This window comes from Pseudophryne corroboree, chromosome 4 (assembly GCF_028390025.1).
Source record: "Pseudophryne corroboree isolate aPseCor3 chromosome 4, aPseCor3.hap2, whole genome shotgun sequence".
NCBI classification, from domain to species: domain Eukaryota; kingdom Metazoa; phylum Chordata; class Amphibia; order Anura; family Myobatrachidae; genus Pseudophryne; species Pseudophryne corroboree.
In genome coordinates, this window is record NC_086447.1 from 669,788,438 (window position 1) to 669,814,174 (window position 25,737).

The following is a 25,737-nucleotide window of genomic DNA, read 5'->3' on the forward strand; positions in this document are numbered from 1 at the left end:
TCCACAGACGGAGCTAGGCCCGGTGGGGGCACGCTTTCGTAAGTTCAGCAACAAGTGGGTTCACTCCCTGTTAGATCCCTGGGCAATAGATATTGTGTCTCAGGGATACAAGCTGGACTTTGAGAAGATGCCTCCTCACTGACGGCCCTGCCGGCTTCCCCCCACGAGAGGGAAACAGGGTTAACTGCAATTCACAAATTGTATCCTTAACAGGTGGTGGTCAAGGTTCCCCTCCTTCGACAAGGAGGGGGTTATTATTCGACCATGTGGTAATCCTGAAACCAGACGGTTCGGTCAGACCCATATTGAATTTAAAATCCCTGAACATATACCTGAAAAGGTTCAAGTTCAAGATGGAATCGTTAAGAGCGGTCGTTACAAGCCTGAAAGGGGGAGATTTTATCGTGACTCGGGACATAAAGGAGGCATACCTTCATGTCCCCATTTATCCACCTCATCAGGCGTACCTCAGAATTGCGGTACGGGATTGTCTTTACCAATTTCAGACGTTGCCGTTTGGTCTCTCCACGGCCCCGAGAATATTCACCAAGGTAATGGCGGAAATGATGGTGCTCCTGCGGAAGCAAGGTGTCACTATTATCACGTACTTGGACGATCTCTTCATAAAATCGAGATCAAGAGAGCAGTGGCTGAACAGCGTATCACTTTCTCTGGAAGTGTAGCGGCAACACGGCTGGATTCTATATATTCCAAAGTCACAGTTGGTTCCTACAGCTCATCTGCCTCTCCTAGGCATGATCCTAGACACAGACCAGAAAAGGGTTTATCTCCCGATAGAGAGTGCTCAGGAGCTCGTGACACTGGTCAGGAATCTATTAAAACCAAAACAGGTGTCAGTGCATCACTGCACTCGAGTCCTGGGAAGGATGGTGGCATCATACGAGGCCATTCCCTTCGGCAGGTTCCATGAGAAGACCTTCCAACGGGACTTACTGGACAAGTGGTCCGGATCACATCTTCAGATGCATCGGTTAATCCCCCTATCCCCCTGGGCCAGGGTGTCTCTCCTGTGGTGGCTGCAGAGTGCTCACCTTCTCGAAGGTCGCAGATTCAGCATTCAGGACTGGGTCCTGGTGACCACGGATGCAAGCCTCCGAGGGTGGGGGGCAGTCACATAGGGAAGAAATTTTCAAGGGCTGTGGTCATGTCAGGAGACTTGCCTTCACATCAATATCCTGAAATTAAGGGCCATATACAACGCTCTAAGTCAAGCGGAGACCCTGCTTCGCAACCAATCGGTGCTGATTCAATCAGACAACATCACCGCAGTGGCTCATGTAAACCGCCAAGGCGGCACAAGGAGCAGGGTGGCGATGGCGGAAGCCACCAGAATTCTTCGATGGGCGGAGAATCACGTACGAGCACAATCAGCAGTGTTCATTCCGGGAGTGGACAACGGGGAAGCAGACTTCCTCAGCAGGCACGACCTCCACCCGGGAGAGTGGGGACTTCATCAAGAAGTCTTCGCACAGATTGTAGGTCGGTGGGAACTGCCACAGGTAGACATGATGGCATCCCGCCTCAACAAAAAGCTACAGAGGTATTGCGCCAGGTCAAGAGACCCTCAGGCGATAGCTGTAGACGCACTGGTGACACCGTGGATGTTCCAGTCAGTTTATGTGTTTCCTCCTCTTCCTCTCATACCCAAGGTGATGAGAATCATAGGAAAAGGAGGAGTGAGAACAATACTCATTGTTCCGGATTGGCCAAGAAGGACTTGGTATCCAGATCTGCAAGAAATGCTCACAGAGGACCCATAGCCTCTGCCTCTCAGACAGGACTTGTTGCAGCAGGGGCCCTGTCTGTTCCAAGACTTACCGCGGCTGCGTTTGTTGGCATGGCGGTTGAACGCCGGATCCTGGCAGAAAAAGGCATTCCGGATGAGGTTATTCCTACACTGATAAAGGCTAGGAAGGAGGTGACGGCTAAACATTATCACCGTATATGGCGAAAAAAAAAAAAATGTTGCTTGGTGGGAGGCCAGGAATGCCCCTACGGAGGAATTCCAGCTGGGCCGTTTCCTTCACTTCCTACAGTCGGGAGTGACATTGGGCCTGAAATTGGGTTCCATTAGGGTCCAGGTTTCGGCCCTATCCATTTTCTTTCAAAAAGAACTGACTTCTCTTCCTGAAGTCCAGACGTTGTATAGGGAGTGCTGCATATTCAGCCCCCTTTTGTGCCACCAGTGGCACCTTGGGATCTTAACGTGGTGTTGAGTTTCCTGAAATCTCACTGGTTTGAGCCATTTAAGACCGTGGAGTTAAAGTATCTCACGTGGAAAGTGGTCATGCTATTGGCCTTAGCTTCGGCTAGGCGTGTGTCAGAATTGGCGGCTTTGTCATGTAAAAGCTCCTATCTGGTTTTCCATATGGACAGGGCAGGATTACGGACTCGTCCGCAATTTCTGCCGAAGGTGGTGTCATCTTTTCATTTGAATCAACCTATTGTGGTGCCTGCGGCTACTCGTGACTTGGAGGATTCCAGGTTACTAGATGTAGTCAGGGCTTTGAAGATTTACGTTGCCAGAACGGCTAGAGTCAGGAAAACTGACTTGCTGTTTATCCTGTATGCATCCAACAAGCTGGGTGCTCCTGCTTCAAAGCAAACTATTGCTCGCTGGATCTGTAACACGATTCAGCAGGCTCATTCTGCGGCTGGATTGCCGCATCCAAAATCGGTAAAAGCCCATTCCACAAGGAAGGTGGGCTCTTCTTGGGCGGCTGCCCGAGGGGGTCTCGGCATTACAGCTTTGCCGAGCAGCTACTTAGTCGGGTTCAAACACTTTTGCAAAATTCTACAAGTTTGATACCCTGGCTGAGGAGGACCTTGTGTTTGCCCGTTCGGTGCTGCAGAGTCATCTGCACTCTCCCGCCCGTTTGGGAGCTTTGGTATAATCCCCATGGTCCTTACGGAGTCCCCAGCATCCACTAGGACGTTAGAGAAAATAAGATTTTACTCACCGGTAAATCTATTTCTCGTAGTCCGTAGTGGATGCTGGACTTCTTCTGCAATACTTGTATATAGTTATTGCTTAATTAAGGGTTATGTTATGTTGGCATCCGTTTGTTGATGCTCTGTTGTTGTTCATACTGTTAACTGGGTATGTTATCACAAGTTATACGGTGTGATTGGTGTGGCTGGTATGAGTCTTACCCTGGATTCCAAAATCCTTTCCTTGTAATGTCAACTCTTCCGGGCACAGTTTCCTTAACTGAGGTCTGGAGGAGGGGCATAGAGGGAGGAGCCAGAGCACACCAGTAGTCCTAATTCTTTCTTAGAGTGCCCAGTCTCCTGCGGAGCCAGTCTATTCCCCATGGCCCTTACGGAGTCCCCAGCATCCACTACGGACTACGAGAAATAGATTTACCGGTGAGTAAAATCTTATTTTTACCATTTTTCATCATGTGGGAGCAAACTACTGATTATCGTTTGCTCCCACACACTGCCAGATTATCGTTCCATCTAGCCAACTAGTTGGCTGTTTAGAACGTTATCTTCCTGATGTATGGCCAGCATTAATGTGCCTTGAGGACCAAGTTTTGGGAACCACTGCTCTTACTACTTCCTCCTCCCCCGACCAGCTTGTCCCCTTTTCAGAGTTACAATGGCGATGGTAGTTAAGTCATAGTTTGGTCCAGCCTAAACTTGTTCCTACAGAGCAGTCCAAAGCAGAAAGCTTATACTCAAAACCAGTGCATTTTATTATTGTACATCTATGGCCTAATTCAGCATCATAACAATAATTAAGACACAAATTCTTGAAGTCACATTTCATCTTAGGGGACCATTTCTTCCCTGACTATGCCTCTACGAAACATTACGAACCTTGCAATAGAATACAAAAGACATCATTTTTGAAAGACTTGTTAACAAAGTATGCAGTGCACGATAAGTGACAGCATTACAAAGGAATCCACATCTGATAATAATATATTAAGGTCTATTAATTGTGAGAAAATAAACAAAATGAACAACAGCAAGAACATAGTCTGTTCCATGTTCTTAGAAGAACTTCATCTTGGTGCAAGTACAACAATAGAAGCAAAGAATAAACAGTGAATCACAGAATTCAAAATATAAGCTTCAGTTAGAAAAAAAGTTATAAAACCTATTGTACATACACTGAAAAATAAGCACTAGGAAAGTCATAAGTCCCAGTGCACCACTTACTATTCAGCATGAAAAGAGTACAACATTCTGCAATATCAATGATTAATTTCTAGGAAGTGCACACTTGTAAAATGCAATGTTATACCCTAACTATGGTTACAGACTTATTTTACTACCCTAACCCTAAAAATATTTGTTTACATTACAAATAAAGACAATTTTCTGTTTCCTTCTAGAAATATGATAAAGTCTTTCTACACAGCTAGTCTTCTGCTTGACACGTTAAGTGTGTTTGGTGAACTCACTGAAGAGGTAAGCCGCAACTTAGTATTTTTATATAGTGTTATTTTATTAGTCAGGTTTGTCTTTCCAGATATATCTGTTGGGCAGAGAATATACTAAATGCTACAGATGTGTACTCTTACATCCTTGCTGCAGTCACGCTAAACAGCCTTTGAAGTTGCACCATGCCGTGGAGAGACTCTCTAGTGCTGCGCGTCTTTTTTGTATTTTTTCCTGCGAAAATGCGTCTTAGTCACAAAGTAATGCAACAGGACGTATGAGTGGATCCTGTTGATTAAATCGATATGCAGCATGCCTATATTCGTTTTGTAATTGCTGCTGTATCTGCATCTGAAATGCCATGTTACTGTGTTTCCTGGAAAACACACAGCATTTTGTATATACCGGTAAATAAAATTTTGTATATAAAATAATATAATATATAAAAAATAATAATATAAAAAATAAAAATTTCTATATAAATACAGTCGCAGTCACACTCAGAATATGGACATGCTGAATATCATTTCAATAGCTGCTTGTGTGTCCTACTGCATTACTTTGCGAATAAGGCGCATTTTCACAGGAAAAAACACAATAAAATATGCTCATTGCTACCGAATCACACGTTATGTGTAACGTGACGTGTAGCTCACAGAGCAAAGATGAGGACACATCTGTATGTCTGAAAATACAATTGAATAATTAAAGACTATGTACATATTTAAACACCTTTTGTAAGTATAGTGCATTACATCTGTCTCATGTCATCTTTGGAGCATGACAGGAATAAACTGAATTAATTTATTGTTTCCTTGGAAACCAATGGAAACCAAGCAATCTTTTGCCATACCCAAGCTGTGTCATCTCACCACAGCACTCACTGACACCACAGTCACATAGATGGGTGCTGGAGAAGATGTCTTATTCCCAGAAGCTGCGCAAGAGGTGAACTAGGTTACATGCATGCATACCTCCCAACTGTCGCGATTTTCGCCACAGTGTCCCGCGGTGGGGGGGGGGGGGGGGGGTCAGTTGGGAGGCTCTGTCAATCGCTGCTCTGCTTAGCAGAGCAGCGGTGAATAGACGCTGTGCGCATGCACACAGCGTCTATTCAGTGGAGTCAGAGGGAGAGGAAGCATGCCAGCTGCTCACAGAGCGCTGGGCATGCCCCCTCAGTGACGAAAACGGGGGCGTGGCTCGCGATTGCGGGTCCTCCCGCGAAGCCACGCACCCTTTTTCATAGGCCACGCCCCCTTTTCGGGAGCACGTGAGTGTCCCGCTCCACAAGAACAGAAAGTTGGGAGGTATGTGCATGATTGGGTTGGATGTTGAAGTTTTCCTTAGAGATGAGCGGATTCCTTTGTACACTGAGGCCTGTATTTATCCTTACGAACTGTTTGATTGCATTTCCATACATCCAGAGGATCAGTGTTGAACATGCACAACATCACCATACTGCTATAAGGGAACACTGGTACTCTGAATAAAGTTGCTTGGCTGCTTGCAAAAAATAGACAATATGCACTTGTTTTAAAGCTTAAGCAAACACGGTGTAACCTTACAAAGTGTTGTTGTCTTAACCACTTGCCTGGCATGGTCACATGTGATAAGCTTGTGGGGGTGGGTTAACCCCAAGGGGGGAAACATCAACCAGTGGGGGTGGGCAAGGAGGGATATGCACATACAGATTTAAAATATGCTTTGGTAGTGGGTGGGGGGTGAAATAATCATTGAAAAAATTCCCTGGACACAGGGTAGTGGAGTGGGGGTGGGGGGCAGAAAAGGGGCTAGTATCAAGGGGAGGGGAGGTGATATTAAAAAAAAAAGTTTTTTTTTATTTTTAATACTAGGGGGTTGTGGGGGTACCATTATTAGGATTTGAGACTAGTAAGATGTATAGATATAGATTTTTAAATATATTTTAATTTTTTATTAAGCAATAAAAAAAAATTCTGAGCATTTTTTTTTTGTGGGGGGGGGGGGGGGGATCGTCAATTAAGTGGTTAAGAACAAAACCGTATCTTAGAGAGGAGCTGCTAGAAGTTAGTTTGAAGAGAACGCAGGGTTTTTATTGAAAACTATTAAAGATCTTACAGTACACATGGGCAGTATGTACTAAGCATCTCATCTGCAAACGATACATCCCGCCACTTATTGAGTACATATCGGCATTAATAATGCTGGTTTGTACCTAGACATGCACAAAGGACAGCACTCCTAATAAGAGCTGTCCTTTGCGATAGAACATCAGGGTTTAGGACTCAGGAGTTCTTATGCGCGGTGTGACATGGTGGCCGCCACAGAGTGGTGTGATGAGAGGGGACTGATTGGATCCCTCTCGGGGGAAACATGAAGGAAGCCCATAGGCTTCTATTGGGTATATATAAAGAAGGTCTTACCCCCAGGCCCAAGGTCCAGAATGTATTGCATTCCGGAGCTTGGTACATACAGTATGGGAAAACACCCTATGGGGTATATGCAATTCTGGCCGAATTGCGTCTTTTTTTCGACGGTTTTAGGATTCGACTGTACTCGACAGCCGAAACCCTCCACCCGGGACCATCAATTCGACATATTCAATACAAAACGCATTTGACACTCCCCTTGTCGAATAACGGACCAATCGTCGAGTAGTGGGCGTCCTGGATTTGACTTCCCGCCGTTTGGAGCCCTTTATAGGGCTTGTTTGCTGCGTGCTCAGCAGCCATTTTGTGAACCTGCAGAGTGGAGTGGAGGTGCTGCAGAGCTAGCAAATTGGTTGTTTGCTGTGGTATCGTTTGGACACCCAGCAGGCTTTAATCCAGGACGGACAGGAGGATACCTGTTACCCCGGAGGAGAGTCGTTTTTGGAGCAATTTCTACATTTGTAGGTAAGTACCACATGTGGTCTGGCGTTGCATGTATGTGTTTGTGTAGTGGGGGGGGGGGGTGCCATGAGGTGTACATGTGGCGTTGCTTTGGGGTATTTGGGGTATATATATGTGTGCAGGTATGTGTATATAGCTCCTGCTTGTATTGCTGCATGTTTTTTTGGGAGTTTTGTGTTTTGGGGTAGTTTTTCACGTTTTTTTTTTTTTCCATAAAATGTTTTTTGGGTCATGCTTTTGCATTGGTGTACCTCCAGCATGTGCAGGAAGGATTTTTGGCTTGTTTGGGGTGATTTTAGACCATGTCGGTATCTACCATGTGGTCGACAGGTGATGTCGTTTGTTTCCAAAACATGTTTTTTTTGCTCCTATTTTAGCACTGGTTGACCTCCAGCATGTGCAGGGATGCTTTTTGGCTTGTTTTGGGGTGATTTTCATCGTGTTTGTATCAGCCATGTGGCCGACATGTGTCGTTGTTTGTTCCCAAAATATGTTTTTTTGCTCCTATTTTAGCACTGGTGCATCCCTGCACATGCTGGAGGTAATTTTTGGCTTGTTTGTGCTGACTTTGACTGTGTCGGTATCTGCCATGTGGCCGACATGTGGTGTAGATTGTTTCCAAAACATGTTTTTTGCTCCTACTTTAGCACTGGTTGACCTCCAGCATGTGCAGGGATGCTTTTTGGCTTGTTTTGGGGTGATTTTAGATTGTGTCGGTATCTGCCATGTGGCCGACATGTGTCGTTGTTTGTTCCCAAAACATGTTTTTTTGCTCCTATTTTAGCACTGGTGCATCCCTGCACATGCTGGAGGTAATTTTGGGCTTCTTTGTGCTGACTTTGACTGTGTCGGTATCTGCCATGTGGCCGATGTGCTGTAGTTTGTTTCCAAAACATGTTTTTTTGCTCCTTTTTTAGCACTGGTTGACCTCCAGCATATGCAGGGATGCTTGTACGGGGGTTTTGGCTTGTTTGGCTGAGGTTTTTTTTCAATTTTTCATTTTTTTTTTTTGTTGTTTGGTCCTGCTTGAGCACTGGGGTCCCAGCAGCATGACGTGTGGTTGCATGTAATTATGTAATGTGTGTGAAGTTTGTAAAAATATTTTTTTTACTTTTTACAACAGAGATGTCCAGGGACAAGCGCCCCCGATCCCCCCCCTTCCCCCCACCCCTCAGAAGCATTTTCCCTGCACAGCAATGAGGAAAGGAGCCGACCCAGGAGGAGGATACGACCGACCAGGCATGCAGTGACTAGCCGTGGTCGTCAAGGGATCAAAGACAGAAGCAAAAGAAAAAGAAAAGGCCTAGACAGGTAAATACTGACAACACCTGCAGACACAATAGCATCCAACTTGACACACCCTAGTTTGCGCACTGCTGTGCACACCTACAGGTATCTTTGCGCACTGCCAGGGATACTGACACACTCACAGGTACATACCGATCTTATTAAATGCATGTTTTTTTTTTATCCCTAAAGGCAAGAAGCCAGCCAGAGGATCAGTCAGAGGAGGAAGCCTCTGGTGAAGACGCAGGACAGAAGAAGCCGCGTGGACCCAGATACACTGAGGCGGAAAACTGTGCCCTAGTGGATGGCGTCGACAGGTCCCAACGACGTTCTGTATGGACCAAGGGCACAGACCACAGCAGCTAAGACCAAGCGAAACATCTGGGATGCCATCGCGAGACAAGTCACTGCAGTATCTGGAAACCGCCGAAGCACCAGAAACTGCATGAAGCGGTACAGTGATTGCCGCAGACAGACCAAGAAGAAGATGGGGATTCAGCGCCGACATGAGACAGCTACGGGAGGTGGTCCGGCTCTCAATCTGAAGTGGCTACCCTGGGAGAACGTTATTAGAAGGCGCATGAACCCTGTTATGGTCCAAGGAGTTCGCGGAGGTGTGGACTTCAGCCGTCCTGCTGGCTTTCCCGAGGGGGAAGAACTGCCCAGAAGACGGAAGACGGCGGGAGACAAGCAGTCCAAAAGGAGGCCTGATGGTAAGAATACATTCAGAGGAGCTGTACTAAATCTTTTTTTTTATTTTTTATTTGCTAATGTGTTTGTTCTTTTTCCCCGGACACGCCTGCCCAGAGGACATCACCTGCGCGCAGGACATCGCCAGCGCGCGGACCATCACCTGCGCGCAGCAGGCAGCAGCGCGCGGACCATCACCTGCACAGCAAGCATCAGGAGCGCGCAGATCATCACCTGCCCGCCACACATCGTCAGCGCGCAGAGAGTCACCTGCGCGCCAGACATCGTCAGCGCGCAGACCATCACCTGCGCGCCAGACATCAGCGCGCAGAACGTCACCTGCGCGCCAGACACCGTCGGCGACCACACCACCAGCTGGGCGCCAAACTACATCTCCCCAGCGCAGGCTATCACCAGCTCGTCATCTCTCCAGGAGCTCTGGGACTGTGACCGAAGAGCCTCAACAAGACACTACCCTTGTGGACCCATCACCCGAGCTGTTTGAATCTACAGGGTTAATGGACGAGACTTTTCTTGGGTTTGAAGACAGCCGTGCAGACGTATCCAGCCATACCCTTGAAAAGTCTTCAGAACTGAGGACAAGTGAAGCTCCTGGAGCAGCGGCACCACCAGATAGAGAAGGTTTTTTTTTTTTTGGGGGGGGGGGGGGGGGGGTCGCCATTTTTGTATCGTTTATTAACTTTTTATTTTTTATTTCTTTCGCAAACAGAGGTGCCACGGACCAGCAGCGGACTTGCGTCGGGGATTGGTCCCTTCTTCAGGCCGGATCTCCTACAGGATTCGTCGGACGACGAGGTGGAAGTGCAGCAGTCCGCTGTTTCAACATCCCTGTGTGAGTATTTATCAAATTGTGAACCTTCAAACAAATGTATGAATGTGTATACTAATTTTATTTTCAGCTTCACAAATGCAATTGGTGGCAGACGTACAGCAAGGGCAGGATCCCTCAAATATTCAGAGGGTAAACACCCTGGCAGCAGAGATGAATGTCAGCCAGGATAGTTTTTGGGTTGTCGTTGGAACCAGACTGGACGCCATTGAGAAGACAATGGATAAGATGGCAAACGGTTTGGTTGACATGCAAAAGGCTCTTGCCGACAGCACGGCAGAAACGCAAAAGACCAGACGAGAAGATCACAGGGAGACTATGGACATCCTTCACGTTCTGGCCACATCCATCAACCGGCTGGTGGATAACACATCATGCCTGGCACACAGCGTTGACAACATGTCGGAGAGCCAACGACATTCCGCATCCAGCCACCAGATCATCGCAACAACGTTACAGATGATCTATGATAAGCTCCCAGAGCCAGCTCAACAACACGCTGGTGAACCACGACATCCGCCACCACAAGCCACACTGACGCCTCCTGCCCTTGCTCCACCACGATCCTGGTATGGACGGTCACAGCTGTACCAAGGATATACAGGGATGTACCACCCCTACCAGATGCCTCCACCACCGGCCGCCACGTCTACACCCGCACGGCCACTGAGGCCAATTCAACACACCCCACAGCCGCCCAGGGCATCAACGCCCCATCAAGAGGAAGAAGAGGATCCGGATGGCCAACAACCACCATAAGCCCGGTCGTATTGTTTTATTATTTACTCATGTTTTTCATGTTTCCCTTTCTCCCCCTCCCATTAGTTTTTTTTTTCTTAATATTGTTTTATATGTGTGTTGGGCTCCCCCACCCCCGACCGGATACTACCAAGGAACTTTATGTCTAGGCATACATGTGCGGGCATGTATTCGGGCGCGTGTGGTGACTGATGAAAGCTCCTCGTGGTTATATGTATGATGGGCCAAAGAGCTATTCTGATACCACTTTTTTTTTTTAAAAACAAACTCCTTTTTGTATTGGTGTACAATAGGCTTTCACTGTTGTGGGAATTTACTATTCACTAGTGTTTATTTTTGGCTTCTTCATAGGATTGGGTGGAAAATTTAAGTGGACGGCGTAGTTCGTGTTGTGCGTACCAAGGTGAGTAAAGCCATGTTTCAATGTATATATTCAAGAAACTTTGGACCGCCTGGCCTTGGGGAACAACACAGTCCAGCAATGGGTCATGCTGGGCTGTGTGGTTCCCCAAGTGCAGGCATGTCAAAGTGCTGACCACTGACACCACTCTGCCACTTTGGACCGCCTGCACTTGGGGAACAACACAGTGCAGCAATGGGTCATGCTGAGCTGTGTGGTTCTCCAAGTACAGGCGTGTCAAAGTGCTGACCACTGACATCACTCTGCCACTTTGGACCGCCTGCACTTGGGGAACAACACAGTCCAGCAATGGGTCATGCTGGGCTGTGTGGTTCCACAAGTGAAGGCGTGTCAAAGTGCTGACCACTGACACCACTCTGCCACTTTGGACCGCCTGCCCTTGGGGAACAACACAGTCCAGCAATGGGTCATGCTGGACTGTGTGGTTCCACAAATGTTCTTGGGAAAGGAATGAACATGACATCATTAGTGTCTTTACTTAATATGGAATTTCTTTTTTTTTCCACATATCTCTACACAAGAAAAGAATGTAAAGAAGAACACACACTACTTTTTTTGTTTTTATTACATTTTATTTTTTTTATTAAAAAAAAATACAATTTTAATTCTTCAATAAATTTTTAAAATGAGAAGTTTTGTGTGGTTTCTCTTTAAATTATTAGTTAATAAAATGTAAAATAGGGCATTTCAGAGATGCAGTGGTATTGTGGTAGGTTGCCCATGGTATAGCAGGGGAACTGTCTTGTCCCTTGACATCCAGGCTGGTTCCTGCACCTTGGGAAGGATACTCCGCAAGACCTGTAGAAGAGAATAGTATGGTGTCATCCAAAGACAAGGTACAAGCAACACTTGAACACAAGCAGGTTACATTGGCCTTTGTCCCAAATGCAACCCTCCGGCACTTGAGAAACTACACATCCAAGCATGCCCTGACACAGCGTAAGCATTGCTGTGTCAGGGCATGATTGGATATGCAGTTTTGCAAATGCCGGAGGGCCGCAGTTGGGACATGCCTGGGTTACTTAGACAAGAGGGAGTTTTGGGCAATACATCTCACCTGAGGGGGTGGTGTCTGCAACATGGCGGAGGTTCAGGTCCACATCACAAGTAGGTCACCCATGGTACAGCAGGGGAACTGTCCGGTCCCTTCAAATCCAGGCTGGTTCCTGCAAATCGGGAAGGATACTCCACAAGACCTGCGGAAGAGAATAAGGAGGTAATTTGAGTGTTTCCTCCACCCTGGGAAAGAACAAAAGGTCCCAGCAACACTGCGCATATACAAAGGTTACTCAGACAAGATGGAGTTTCGGACAATACATCTCACCTGAAAGAGTGACTCTAACATGGCGGTGGTTCAGGTCCACATCACAAGTAGGATATCCATGGTGGAGTGGGGTAAACTGGTCCAATACTGGAGTGGTTTTGCAGAAGTGTATCCTGGGTAAAACTGTTGAAGCATGGGTACATTCCCCTCAGCAGAGTGAAGAAAAAAATATTATTTTTAAAAATCTATTAAAAAATACTTGTGAGTCAAAAATAGACAATCCAAGTACATAATCCCTTCTAATAAAAAATAGATATGCTATTAGCAATACAAAAAACACAAAAAAAAACATGTTTTTAAATTTTTTTATTAGATTCCGCCAGCAAAGTGAGGCGGAATGAAATTTACGAAATTACTGTCGAAAAGAACTGTTGTCGAATCGACAATCTTCAATTGAATATACTTTTGTAGAAAAGCCGCATTTTGACCATTGCAGACATGTTGAATTTTGAAAATGTCGATTTGCAAAAAGTCGAATCTGAAACGGCAGGTATTTTGAAGAAAAGTACTGTATTGCATTGTCGAATCCAATTCGACATGTTTTTTTTGACGAAAATGCCCCGTTTTTCGACTTTCGCTGCAATTCGACCGCAATTGCATATACCCCAAAGTACGCAAAAATATTTGAGACAATATCAAGCTATAAACTTCAGCTGTGACAGCAAATGACACACATGCTCAGATTATAAAGAGAATTATGTGAAATCACAATACACAGGATAGCCCCCGCCAAATCCTAACTAGTACAGGTACAAGCTAAATACAGGCAAATATGTTCTACTTCCTAAAATGCCTAAAATTATGTGTGTGTAGAAAATTATATATTGGACTTCTGCTCTACTATTTCTGGTAATGGTAGTTTTTTGTTTGATGTTGAAATACCTGCATACTGTAGTCAGTTTTGTTGTCTTCTTTGATATCACAGTTGTGAAGCTAAATATTAGGATTTTTTTAAAATATCTATTTAAACAGGCAGTCATGCAGATGACTTGTTTCAATGCACATAGAACAAAATATGCTGGACATATTTAAAACTCACTTCCCTTACAGAAAACAATGCAATAATTTGAATCCGTACAAATGTCGCTGTGTTGGAACAAAATCCGTTTGCTTGAAGATTTTTCCTTTCCTAACCAGTGTAGCAGTGTTGCAGGCAACATTATGAGCAACCCTCCTGGTTTATGACTACCATTCTGGTGATTAGAGACGCATGTCCACAGTCTGATGACTGGTAATGTTTTGCAGCTTTTCCAACATTTAATGCAGCAGAAATAAACAAAGAGACTATCAGAGTAAACTAATCTTGTGCTTCTTGAGCCGGAGATGAAGGAGCTGTAGGGAATGCAGCATCCTAAGAGGGAACATGTAGTCTTTAGCATTTATGAAAAAAGCCACATTTTGTGCACACTTGAATTATTTATAAAGGCTATAGTTATAGCAATAATCCAAACATGCTCTAAAACAAACTCCTACTATTAATCAAGTGAATCAATTTTTTTCTTCAACTGTTTAAATCAGTTTCAATTTGTATTTCCTGATTGTTCTGTGTTTTAATTTCTAAGTAATGTACCATTAATCATGTAACTGCAAATGTAGAAGTAGCAAAATATTTGCTCATGTTCCTTTATTTGATTACATATAATTTACTGTGGTAGTTTAATATTACATTAATAAGTAATTTGACTATCAAGTCTCACTGCAACTGAACGAGACATTAGCAAGCTGTGTTATGTAGTACATGTGTTTCTATTCGAAGCTCAAATGCTTCATTCGCTCAACTTTCAAGACAACAGTGACCTGTGTCAATACAAGGACAATGGTCCATTCAGTTTGCAATATCCCCAGAAGGACATTTATGGTAACAGCAAACCAGCTAGATGGGCAACGGCTACATGTGAGTCTAATTACATAGGCTTGCTCACTTTGTAATTCCTCACACAGTCTTCAAAAGGGTAATTTAATTAAAATTAACGCATAAAGGCTTATTGTTTTGCCCTATTTTATAAAGTGAAAAATTGGATACTGCTAAGAGATTGAAACAGCAAAATGTATGCGTGTGTGTGTGTACATGTGTATAATAATCTTTTTTTTTTTTTTTTTTACAAATATGATTTGCACGGAGCCTGTACAACTCTGCCTGTGTAGGATTGATCCAACACAACCACTTAATCCTATATAATAAAAGCCAACTCTGCTCCTCACCTATGTTATGTGCTTAAACTGAAAATTAAACTGCATGGAGATGTTACAGCCTCCTATTGCCTAACCTGCTGCTGGTTATATTAATAACACTGATCTGACTGATTCACACTTGCTGCATACAGAGATAGGGGCTGGGGAGAGAGAATGGGGGTAGTGGCGGAAAGTGCAAGGGGGGTAGATGGGGGGGTAGGTGTTGTGTTAGATAGCGACTGGGAAGAAAGTGGAGTGATAGCGGCAGTGTAGAGAGAGATGCAGACTTTCAATATAGTCACCTCTCTGTGACACGCACGGGGGGGACATGCTCCCTATGTACACTGCACCCCCCACCATATACTGCCCCTATATACACACACTGCACCCCCATACCCCTCCATATAGTTGGGGAAGCACTGCTCTAAATTAACAGACATTATAGCGCAGATTACTGTAGAACAACAGCCGCAGACCTCACTTACATCCGCAGAGACAGACATTCTGCTCATCCTGCAGAGAGCCTTCTGAGTGCATCTGCTACCTGCAAGCCACAACCACACCTGAGCTGAGTCAACACACTGGGCAGCACTTCAACAACAGCACAAATATTGGGTCTCCTATTACCACATCTGGACCCTGTGCTACCTACAATCTACCCCTGTAGCTAACACCAGAGACTTCTGTTTGCACTGTCCTGGACTCTTTCCCACACATATACACTTAAAGAACAATGTCAGGCCTGTATTATACCGCCTTTCTCATGAGGCACGTTGCACTCCAGCTGACACTTGTCCCCCAAGTTAACCCCTCACCATAGGCTGCATAGTGCCCCTATCAAAGGTGGATGTATGGTTTGATTACATCCAACTGTACGGTTAAGGTCAGTCCCCACAAGATTGTATTAATTGATATTGTGGGACATTTAAGACAGTATATACAAGATTTGAGCTTTCCAATTTTCTTGCTCTTAAAACGTTGTTGTTATACCTTACTACAGTAAACTACATTTTGCCTAACACCTCAGCTACCACACTCCTTTAAGACTGCTACACTTACACTAGATATGTTACCTGAAGCAAACGAATCAAGCAGAATGTTAGATATTTAAGTCGTACTTGCCAGCACTCCCCAAATGTTAGAGAGACCCCTTGAAGAGTTTAGCAATTGCCTTGAGGCTGCACCATCACTCTCCGCCCACCATGGAAGTTTATTTTTTTCACAAACCAAATTAAAAGTTAATGCGCATTTCACACGCGTAATATTCCAGACATACAATGGGGTGTGAGCGTAAATTGCACATTCAACTTACTTTGATTTAACTTAATGACACTTCAGTTATATTTAAAATGACAATCCTTCAAGACCATGTTATATTTCCAGCTCTAAAGATATGCATTTTAATCACACTAAAATATTGTGTAATGTATTGCTTAAATAAATATTGTATAAATCTGATTTACTTCCGCCAGATAGTGATAATGAAGACATAGAGTTAGAAAAATCATTTAATATGCTAGGCAATAGTAAAGTGCGGCCAGGGTCAAATTAACAATGGGGGCAGATGGAGCTACAGCTCTAGGCCACCACATAAATCTAGGCCCATCATCACGACACCATGATGATGACCAGCCACCAGCTATATTACAGTGATCTTTCCTTGGAATTCCTTAAAGGAAGCACTGTTTTTTTTGTTTCCCTTTTTTTTTTTTCTTTTTTGCTTTTATTTCTCCCAGTATGTAAGATTTCCCACTACACTATCAGAGAGATGGCTCCACTCCTTGGCCTGGACAGTAAACCGAAAGCTATTTAACGTCCTCCCTCACCAAGTATCCACAGTGTATTTCTTGGACAGCAGCAGGATCCTAGTATTGTTTTCTTTGATCCCCCAAATCTTAGTGGCCCATTTAGACCTCATATTTATAATTTCCTATTGCAACAATAAGAAATTATGTAATGCCGGCATATCCTATGTAATAAAAGTGCTCTTCACCTCAAGAGTTTTGCATGCCGTCGGCCACTAGATGGCGCACGATGGAGCAATTCAGGTGTTGCTCCATTTAGGTGTGTACAGCCACCGGTGCTGACATTAATGTTATGTTATGTACCATCATTTTGATGGGCTCGTAATTAGTTATATTATGAAACACATACAGGGACAGGGGCTTGGACAGGAGACCATTCATGCAATGTGTAAAAGTAAAATAACTGAATTAGCAATTACTTTACTTATATTTTCTGGGGGCGGCTATGCTACTCCCAGTACTCTTTAAAGTGTAGCTTATAGGCTACAATGGCTATCAGGGGAGTACATTTAGAAATAAAGCAGTCCCCATAGAAAGCTGTCTCCGACATCTGACTTGCATACATTCGGGGGATAATTTATTACACAAAATTTTCGGGGGAATATCCAGAAAATATAATTTGATTAAAAAAAGCCTCCTTAGTGATTATGTACTGCTCTGTGCTGTTTCTGTATGGCCAGGAAGATAGTTCACACTTACAAGATAGTGGGTGCAGTTTTGATAGTGATGGTTAAGTTACTCTGGTACATTTTGAGGACACAATGAACGAGATGTATCAAACCTTTGTGACCGATAAGATTGCAATCAATCTGCTTCTGTCAATTTGTAGACTGTGAAAAAAAAAAAAAGACAGAAGCTGATTAGATGCAGTTGCCAGATTCCTCACTTTATCTCGCTCGGAGGTTTGATGAATCTGCGCCCTAATCCGGTATTCCCCAAAGGACAATGTATTTCCTGTTCATTCTGGTCTGACACAGGCAGCTGAGTTATCCCAGGTTTTAGAGCCTGTTGAGGGAACGCTATCTTACAGAGCTCCATACCTGATCTTTTATAACGATAGGGGGGGTTCTCTGTGAAATAACAATCTGTTTTTTAACCCAAGGTGGTTTCCAGTTAAATCAGGACATAGGGGGTAATTCCAAGTTGATCGCAGCAGGAATTTTGTTAGCAGTTGGGCAAAACCATGTGCACTGCAGGGGAGGAAGATTTAACATGTGCAGAGAGAGTTAGATTTGGGTGGGGTGTGTTCAATCTGCAATCTAATTTGCAGTGTAAAAATAAAGCAGCCAGTATTTACCCTGCACAGAAACAAAATAACCCACCCAAATCTAACTCTTTCTGCACATGTTATATCTGCCTCCCCTGCAGTGCACATGGTTTTGCCCAACTGCTAACAAAATTCCTGCTGCGATCAACTTGGAATTACCCCCATAGTATTTCTGGCAGTAGGTCAGAATCGGTCTAGAGAGGATGAGGTAGCTCTTTCTTCCTTGGATGTCATAAGGGCCTTGAAGTTGTATACTACTGATCAAAAGTTTTGCTCCAATTAATGTTTCAATGTACTCGAAGTTAAAGCATAGAACAAATAACTGAAGATAAAAAAATATATCATAGAATCACTTTTTTAAAATAAAATATTATCTAGATTTTTGACTCGCCAAAGTAGCCACCTTTTGCAGATATAACCACCAAACACACTCATGGCATTCTATCTACAATGGAAATCAAATATTGCTCTGGAAATTCTTCCCAACACTGTTGCAGAAGTTCTCACAAATGTGTTGCACTTGTAGTTTACTTTGACCCTCCTGTCCAGATCATCCCAAACCAGTTCAATGGGGTTTATGTCTGGAGTCTATTCTGGACATTCAATGATTTGAAACCTTTGCCTGTGGGTATGTTTTGGGTCAGTATTTTGCAGTAGGATGAACCCTTGGCCAATCAGGTGTAGATCAAAGAGTATTCCATGGTTCTGCAAAATACTGTGGTAGCCCATTTTCTTCAGCCCCACACCATCAATTTCTCTCCTGCATGTTTGACAGTTGTTGTGACAGGAGTTTATGTACATTTATTTACTAAGTAGTTGCTTGTTTAATTCTCCACTTTCCGGTGTGTTTTACCTTTCTCTTTAACACTTGAAAGGCCGATTACCATGAAGCTTCACGGAATTGTCGAAAACTGGCAAAAACCTGTCGCAAATGCCCACAAATGGAATACTGAACTGTCGGATCCTTTCCGTCGGAGAGGATCCGACAGGCATTGAATAGACCCCTTTATCTTTATTTATGAGGTAGTTTTTGGCCAAATTTCAGCAGAAATGTAGAGAATTCTGAAGACTTCAAAGCTTTCAAACACCACTGTAACTTTACAATTCATTGGGTCAAAAAAACACCCTAGGGTGTGAGAAGATATTTTGCAAAAACCTATGTCTATAGGCCGTCTGGGTGTACCCAACTTCAGATCCTATTATAGGGCCAGACTCTGTCAGTGCGTGTTATGGACCCATACGAAAGCTGAACGGGTTGGTTTGGCAATTGAATCTGAAGCACTGAACCTACATTCAGTTTCCACTCTGCTATGGCTTCCACGACTAATCAAACTTAAAGTATCCTTATGACACACCTTGAATATAAGGGATTATGCTAATCATTGCCACATTGCACTGCACCCGATTCCAGTTGATAACTCTGACTTTCGCAATACACAAAAGAGAATGGGGTTGTACTGATAAGGTGCACAACAAAGATATAATAAAATATAACTTTTATTATTGTATTAAGAGACCGATATTCGGCCAACATGCGAAATATATAGAGGTAAAATAAATAGAGAATACAGAAATGTGCTCTAAGATAGAAGAGTGATAAGAATTAAAAATTGTCCGCTCCGATGATTGCACTAACTTTTGTATATATTTATATGCATCTATTATCTGATGAATGTGTTGTGTGTACCACAAGAAAATGTTTGTAATTAATAAACAAATAAACACTAATATATCTGTTCTAATTTGGGTGCCCACACCTGTCAGCTGTTGATTTATTGGGTTTCAAATATCATATACTGTATACCTATGCACCCTTCGCCAATGTCAAAGTGAAAACATACAGTTATACAATTTAAAGTGAGACGAAACTGCAATGATGCAGTATAGTATCCAATTAGGTTTGATAATAACGGCTCCTTATATGAATAACTGATGCTCCATAAATGGATGCACTAAATCAACAGCTGACAGCTGCGGCCACCCAAATTAGAACAGATATATTTGTGTTTATTTGTTTATTAATTTAAAAAAAATTCTAGTGGTACACACAACACATTCATCAGATAATAGATGCATATAAATATATACAAAAGTTAGTGCAATCATCGGAGCGGACACTTTTTAATTCTTATCACTCTTCTATCTTAGAGCACATTTCTGTATTCTCTATTTATTTTACCTCTATATTTCGCATGTTGGCCGAATATCTGTCTCTTAATACAATAATAAAAGTTATATTTTATTATATCTTTGTTGTGCACCATATCAGTACAACCCCATTCTCTTTTGTGTATTGTGTGTAGTTCTGGTTGTCCTAGGTGTAGCACCCCCAAAAATAATGCATAAGGAATTTTCCATTATATCCATTGGGGCATTTATGTGAGGTTTTTCTTCCTCACTTTAGTAAATTTATAGGACATTTGAGAGTGCAGATTTTTCTTCAGTTCTTGTTGTCGGAACCCTGACTTTCGGACAGGATATATTCCAGCTTCCTTTATATACTGGCATGATAGAGGAATCCGATTGTTGAATGATACTACTTGTGACTTAGCATTTTCCACAGTTATGGACTTACACACAAAATTTTCCTTGCCTCACATCGATCTTTTTCAGCAATTAAAAATTCAACTTTTTTAATTCCACTATAAAGACACTGCTCACAGGCTTCCTACAGCTACCGGGTCTTTACTCCTATGGGGCATGGGCACCAAGGGTCTTGTCTCCCCAATGTATGCAGAACTTGCAAATCCTATTTGTCTATATATTAAAGCGCATAATTACAAATTGTTTTATAGATGTTCCCTGCAGGTTGAACAGGATGCACCCAGAAATCTCCAACGTGTGCTGGAGGTGCGGATTTGATGTTGGGACGTTTCTGCATATATAGGGGAGCTGCTGTAAGCTTGTTCCCTTTTGGAAAGAGATTAGTACCCTTGCAAACACCTTATTATTCTTATCTATAAGATCTATTATCTAATATATCCTAAATATTTCCATCTACCGATATGTATGCCAGATACCTCTCGTAATTGATTCAAATTGTTTCGGTATATAGCCTTAGCAGCCACATGTCAACTCACAGCTGCTTGGGCAGCACAGATTGTGTAAATGTTAGCATTACTGCCTCACAGCACTGAGGTCATGGGTTCAATTCCCACCATGGCCCTAACTGTGTGGGGTTTGTATATTCTCCCCGTGCTTGCGTGGGTTTCCTCCAGGTACTCCGGTTTCCTCCCACAATCCAAAAATATACTGGTAGGTTAATTGGCTCCCAACAAAATGAACCCTAGTGTGTGTGTGTGTGTGTGTGTGTGTGTGTGTGTGTGTGTACATGTGGTAGAGAATATAGATTGTAAGCTCCACTGGGGCAGGGACTAATGTGAATGGCCACATATTCTCTGTAGAGTGCTGTGGAATATGTATGCGCTATATAAATAACTGGTAATAAATAATAATTAAAATAAAACAGAGCCCCGCACAGTGAGAGAGACTATAGCTAAAGTTTGGCATAATCATTATATGGAGTACTTACCCAGCAACCTACAAAACTCTTTTAAAAGTTTTACTAAAACCTGGGAGCCATGGACTTCACACTGTCGCATCCTCCCAGCATTTAGCGGATATCTCCCTGCCACCCTTCTAGCGGGAGATAGATAACTTGTATGTCCGGTTGCTACCGAACATTTAGTTGAAGGTAACCAGCTGCGTCAACCCTCCCCTATTGCTTTTCCTTCTCGCCCCTTATTTCTCTCTATTCCCTTTTCTCTGACGTCCTAAGTGGATGCTGGGGACTCCGTCAGGACCATGGGGATTAGCGGCTCCGCAGGAGACAGGGCACAAAACTAAAGCTTTAGGATCAGGTGGTGTGTACTGGCTCCTCCCCCTATGACCCTCCTCCAAGCCTCAGTTAGGTTTTTGTGCCCGTCCGAGCAGGGTGCAATCTAGGTGGCTCTCTTAAGGAGCTGCTTAGAAAAAGTTTTTAGGTTTCTTATTTTCAGTGAGTCCTGCTGGCAACAGGCTCACTGCATCGAGGGACTTAGGGGAGAGAAGTTCAACTCACCTGCGTGCAGGATGGATTGGCTTCTTAGGCTACTGGACACCATTAGCTCCAGAGGGAGTCGGAACACAGGTCTCACCCTGGGGTTCGTCCCGGAGCCGCGCCGCCGACCCCCCTTGCAGATGCTGAAGATTGAAGGTCCAGAAACCGGCGGCAGAAGGCTTTTCAGTCTTCATGAAGGTAGCGCACAGCACTGCAGCTGTGCGCCATTGTTGTCACACACTTCACACCAACGGTCACGGAGGGTGCAGGGCGTTGCTGGGGGCGCCCTGGGCAGCAATGTATAATACCTTATTCTGGCTAAAAATACATCACATATAGCCCCTGGAGGCTATATGGATGTATTTAACCCCTGCCAGGTCTCAGAAAAACGGGAGAAGAAGCCCGCCGAAAAGGGGGCGGGGCCTATTCTCCTCAGCACACAGCGCCATTTTCCCTCACAGAAATGCTGGTGGGAAGGCTCCCAGGCTCTCCCCTGCACTGCACTACAGAAACAGGGTTAAAACAGAGAGGGGGGGCACTTATTTGGCGATATGTATATATATATTAAAATGCTATAAGGGAAAAACACTTATATAAAGGTTGTCCCTGTATAATATAGCGTTTTTGGTGTGTGCTGGCAAACTCTCCCTCTGTCTCCCCAAAGGGCTAGTGGGGTCCTGTCCTCTATCAGAGCATTCCCTGTGTGTGTGCTGTGTGTCGGTACTTGTGTGTCGACATGTATGAGGACGATGTTGGTGAGGAGGCGGAGCAATTGCCGGTAATGGTGATGTCACTCTCTAGGGAGTCGACACCGGAATGGATGGCTTATTTAAGGAATTACGTGATAATGTCAACACGCTGCAAGGTCGGTTGACGACATGAGACGGCCGGCAAACCAATTAGTACCTGTCCAGGCGTCTAAATCACCGTCAGGGGGCGTTAAAACGTCCTTTTACCTCAGTCGGTCGACACAGACACGGACACTGACTCCAGTGTCGACGGTGAAGAAACAAACGTATTTTCCTTTAGGGCCACACGTTACTTGTTAAGGGCAATGAAGGAGATGTTACATATTTCTGATACTACAAGTACCACAAAAAAGGGTATTATGTGGAGTGTGAAAAAACTACATGTGGTTTTTCCTGAATCAGATAAATTAAATGAAGTGTGTGATGATGCGTGGGTTTCCCCCGATAGAAAATTATTGGCGGTATACCCTTTCCCGCCAGAAGTTATGGCGCGTTGGGAAACACACCTTAGGGTGGATAAGGCGCTCACACGCTTATAAAAACAAGTGGCGTTACCGTCTCCAGATACGGACGCCCTCAAGGAGCCAACTGATAGGAGGTTGGAAAATATCCTAAAAAGTATATACACACATACTGGTGTTATACTGCGACCAGCGATCGCCTCAGCCTGGATGGGCAGCGCTGGGGTGGCTTGGTCGGATTCCCTGACTGGAAATATTGATACCCTTGACAGGGACAGTATTTTATTGACTATAGAGCATTTAAAAGATGCATTTCTATATATGCGAAACTCTGGCATCAAGAGTAAGTGCGATGTCCATATCTGCCAGACGATGTTTATGGACACGACAGTGGTCAGGTGATGCAGATTCCAAACGGCACATGGAAGTATTGCCGTATAAAGGGGAGGAGTTATTTGGGGTCGGTCCATCGGACCTGGTGGCCACGGCAACAGCTAGAAAATCCACCTTTTTTACCCCAAGTCACATCTCAGCAGAAAAAGACATAGTCTTTTCAGCCTCAGTCCTTTCGTCCCCATAATATCTGCCCAGGGATAGAGGTAAGGGAAGAAGACTGCAGCAGGCAGCCCATTCCCAGGAACAGAAGCCTTCCACCGCTTCTGCCAAGTCCTCAGCATGACGCTGGGGCCGTACAAACAGGTGCGGTGGGGGGTCATCTCAAGAGTTTCAGCACGCAGTGGGCTCACTCGCAAGTGGACCCCTGGATCCTACAAGTAGTATCCCAGGGGTACAGATTGGAAATTCGAGACGTCTCCCCCTCGCAGGTTCCTGAAGTTTGCTTTACCAACGTCTACCTCCGACAGGGAGGCAGTATTGGAAACAATTCACAAGCTGTATTCCCAGCTGGTGATAATCAAAGTACCCCTCCTACAACAAGTAAAGGGGTATTATTCCACACTATATTGTGGTACTGAAGCCAGACGGCTAGGTGAGACCTATTCTAAATGGAGTCACTCAGAGCAGTGATAGCGAACCAGGAAGAAGGGGACTATATGGTGTCCCTGGACATCAAGGATGCTTACCTCCATGTCCAAATTTGCCCTTCTCACAAAGGGTACCTCAGGTTCGTGGTACAAAACTGTCACTATCAGTTTCAGACGCTGCCGTTTGGATTGTCCACGGCACCCCGGGTCTTTACCAAGGTAATGGCCGAAATGATGATTCTTCTTCAAAGAAAAGGCGTCTTAATTATCCCTTACTTGGACGATCTCCTGATAAGGGCAAGGTCCAGAGAACAGTTGGAGGTCTGAGTAGCACTATCTCAAGTAGTTCTACGACAGCACGGGTGGATTCTAAATATTCCAAAATCGCAGCTGTCTCCGACGACACGTCTGCTGTCCCTAGGGATGATTCTGGACACAGTCCAGAAAAAGGTGTTTCTCCCGGAGGAGAAAGCCAGGGAGTTATCCGAGCTAGTCAGGAACCTCCAAAAACCAGGAAAAGTGTCAGTGCATCATTGCACAAGGGTCCTGGGAAAAATGGTGGCTTCTTACGAAGCGATTCCATTCGGCAGATTTCACGCTTTTCAGTGGGATCTGCTGGACAAATGGTCCGGATCGCATCTTCAGATGCATCAGCGGATAACCCTGTCTCCAAGGACAAGGGTGTCTCTTCTGTGGTGGCTGCAGAGTGCTCATCTACTAAAGGGCCACAGTTATGCATTCAGGACTGGGTCCTGGTGACCACGGATTCCAGCTTGAAAGGCTGGGGAGCTGTCACACAGGGAAAAAATTTCCAGGGAGTGTGATCAAGTCTGGGGACTTCTCTCCGCATAAATATACTGGAGCTAAGAGCAATTTACAATGCTCTAAGCTTAGCAAGACCTCTGCTTCAAGGTCAGCCGGTATTGATCCAGTGGGACAACATCACGGCAGTCGCCCACGTAAACAGACAGGGCGGCACAAGAAGCAGGAGGACAATGGCAGAAACTGCAAGGATTCTTCGCTGGGCGGAAAATCATGTGATAGCACTGTCAGCAGTTTTTATTCCGGGAGTGGACAACTGGGAAGCAGACTTCCTCAGCACGACCTCCACCCGGGAGAGTGGGGACTTCATCGAGAAGTTTTTTCCACATGATTGTGCACCGTTGGGAAAGACCAAAGGTGGACATGATGGCGTCCCGCCTGAACAAAAAACTGGACAGGTATTGCGCCAGGTCAAGAGACCCTCAGGCAATAGCTGTGGACGTTCTGGTAACACCATGGGTGTACCAGTCGGTGTATGTGTTCCCTCCTCTGCTTCTCATACCAAAGGTACTGAGAATTATAAGACGTAGAGGAGTAAGAACTATACTCGTGGCTCCGGTTGGGCCAAGAAGGACTTGGTACCCGGAACTTCAAGAGATGCTCACAGAGGACTCAGGGCCTCTGCCGATAAGAAGGGACTTGCTTCAGCAAGTACCATGTCTGTTCCAAGACTTACCGCGGCTGCGTTTGACGGCATGGCGGTTGAACGCCGGATCCTAAGGGAAAAAGGCATTCCGGAAGAGGTCATTCCTACCCTGGTCAAAGCCAGGAAGTAGGTGACCGCACAACATTATCACCACATGTGGCGAAAATATGTTGCGTGGT

At 44.5% G+C, this 25,737-nt stretch overlaps 1 protein-coding gene across 2 annotated transcripts in view; it reads left to right on the plus strand.

Annotated features, from left to right (window-relative positions):
• The window catches only part of VTA1 (vesicle trafficking 1), a 568,530-nt gene that overhangs the window by 292,478 nt on the left and 250,315 nt on the right, over nt 1-25,737 (plus strand). For both annotated transcript variants that reach the window (XM_063917835.1, XM_063917834.1), the window contains exon 4: nt 4,368-4,443. In XM_063917835.1, the coding sequence (XP_063773905.1) occupies nt 4,368-4,443 (76 nt within the window). The remainder of the gene's footprint in view (nt 1-4,367; nt 4,444-25,737) is intronic.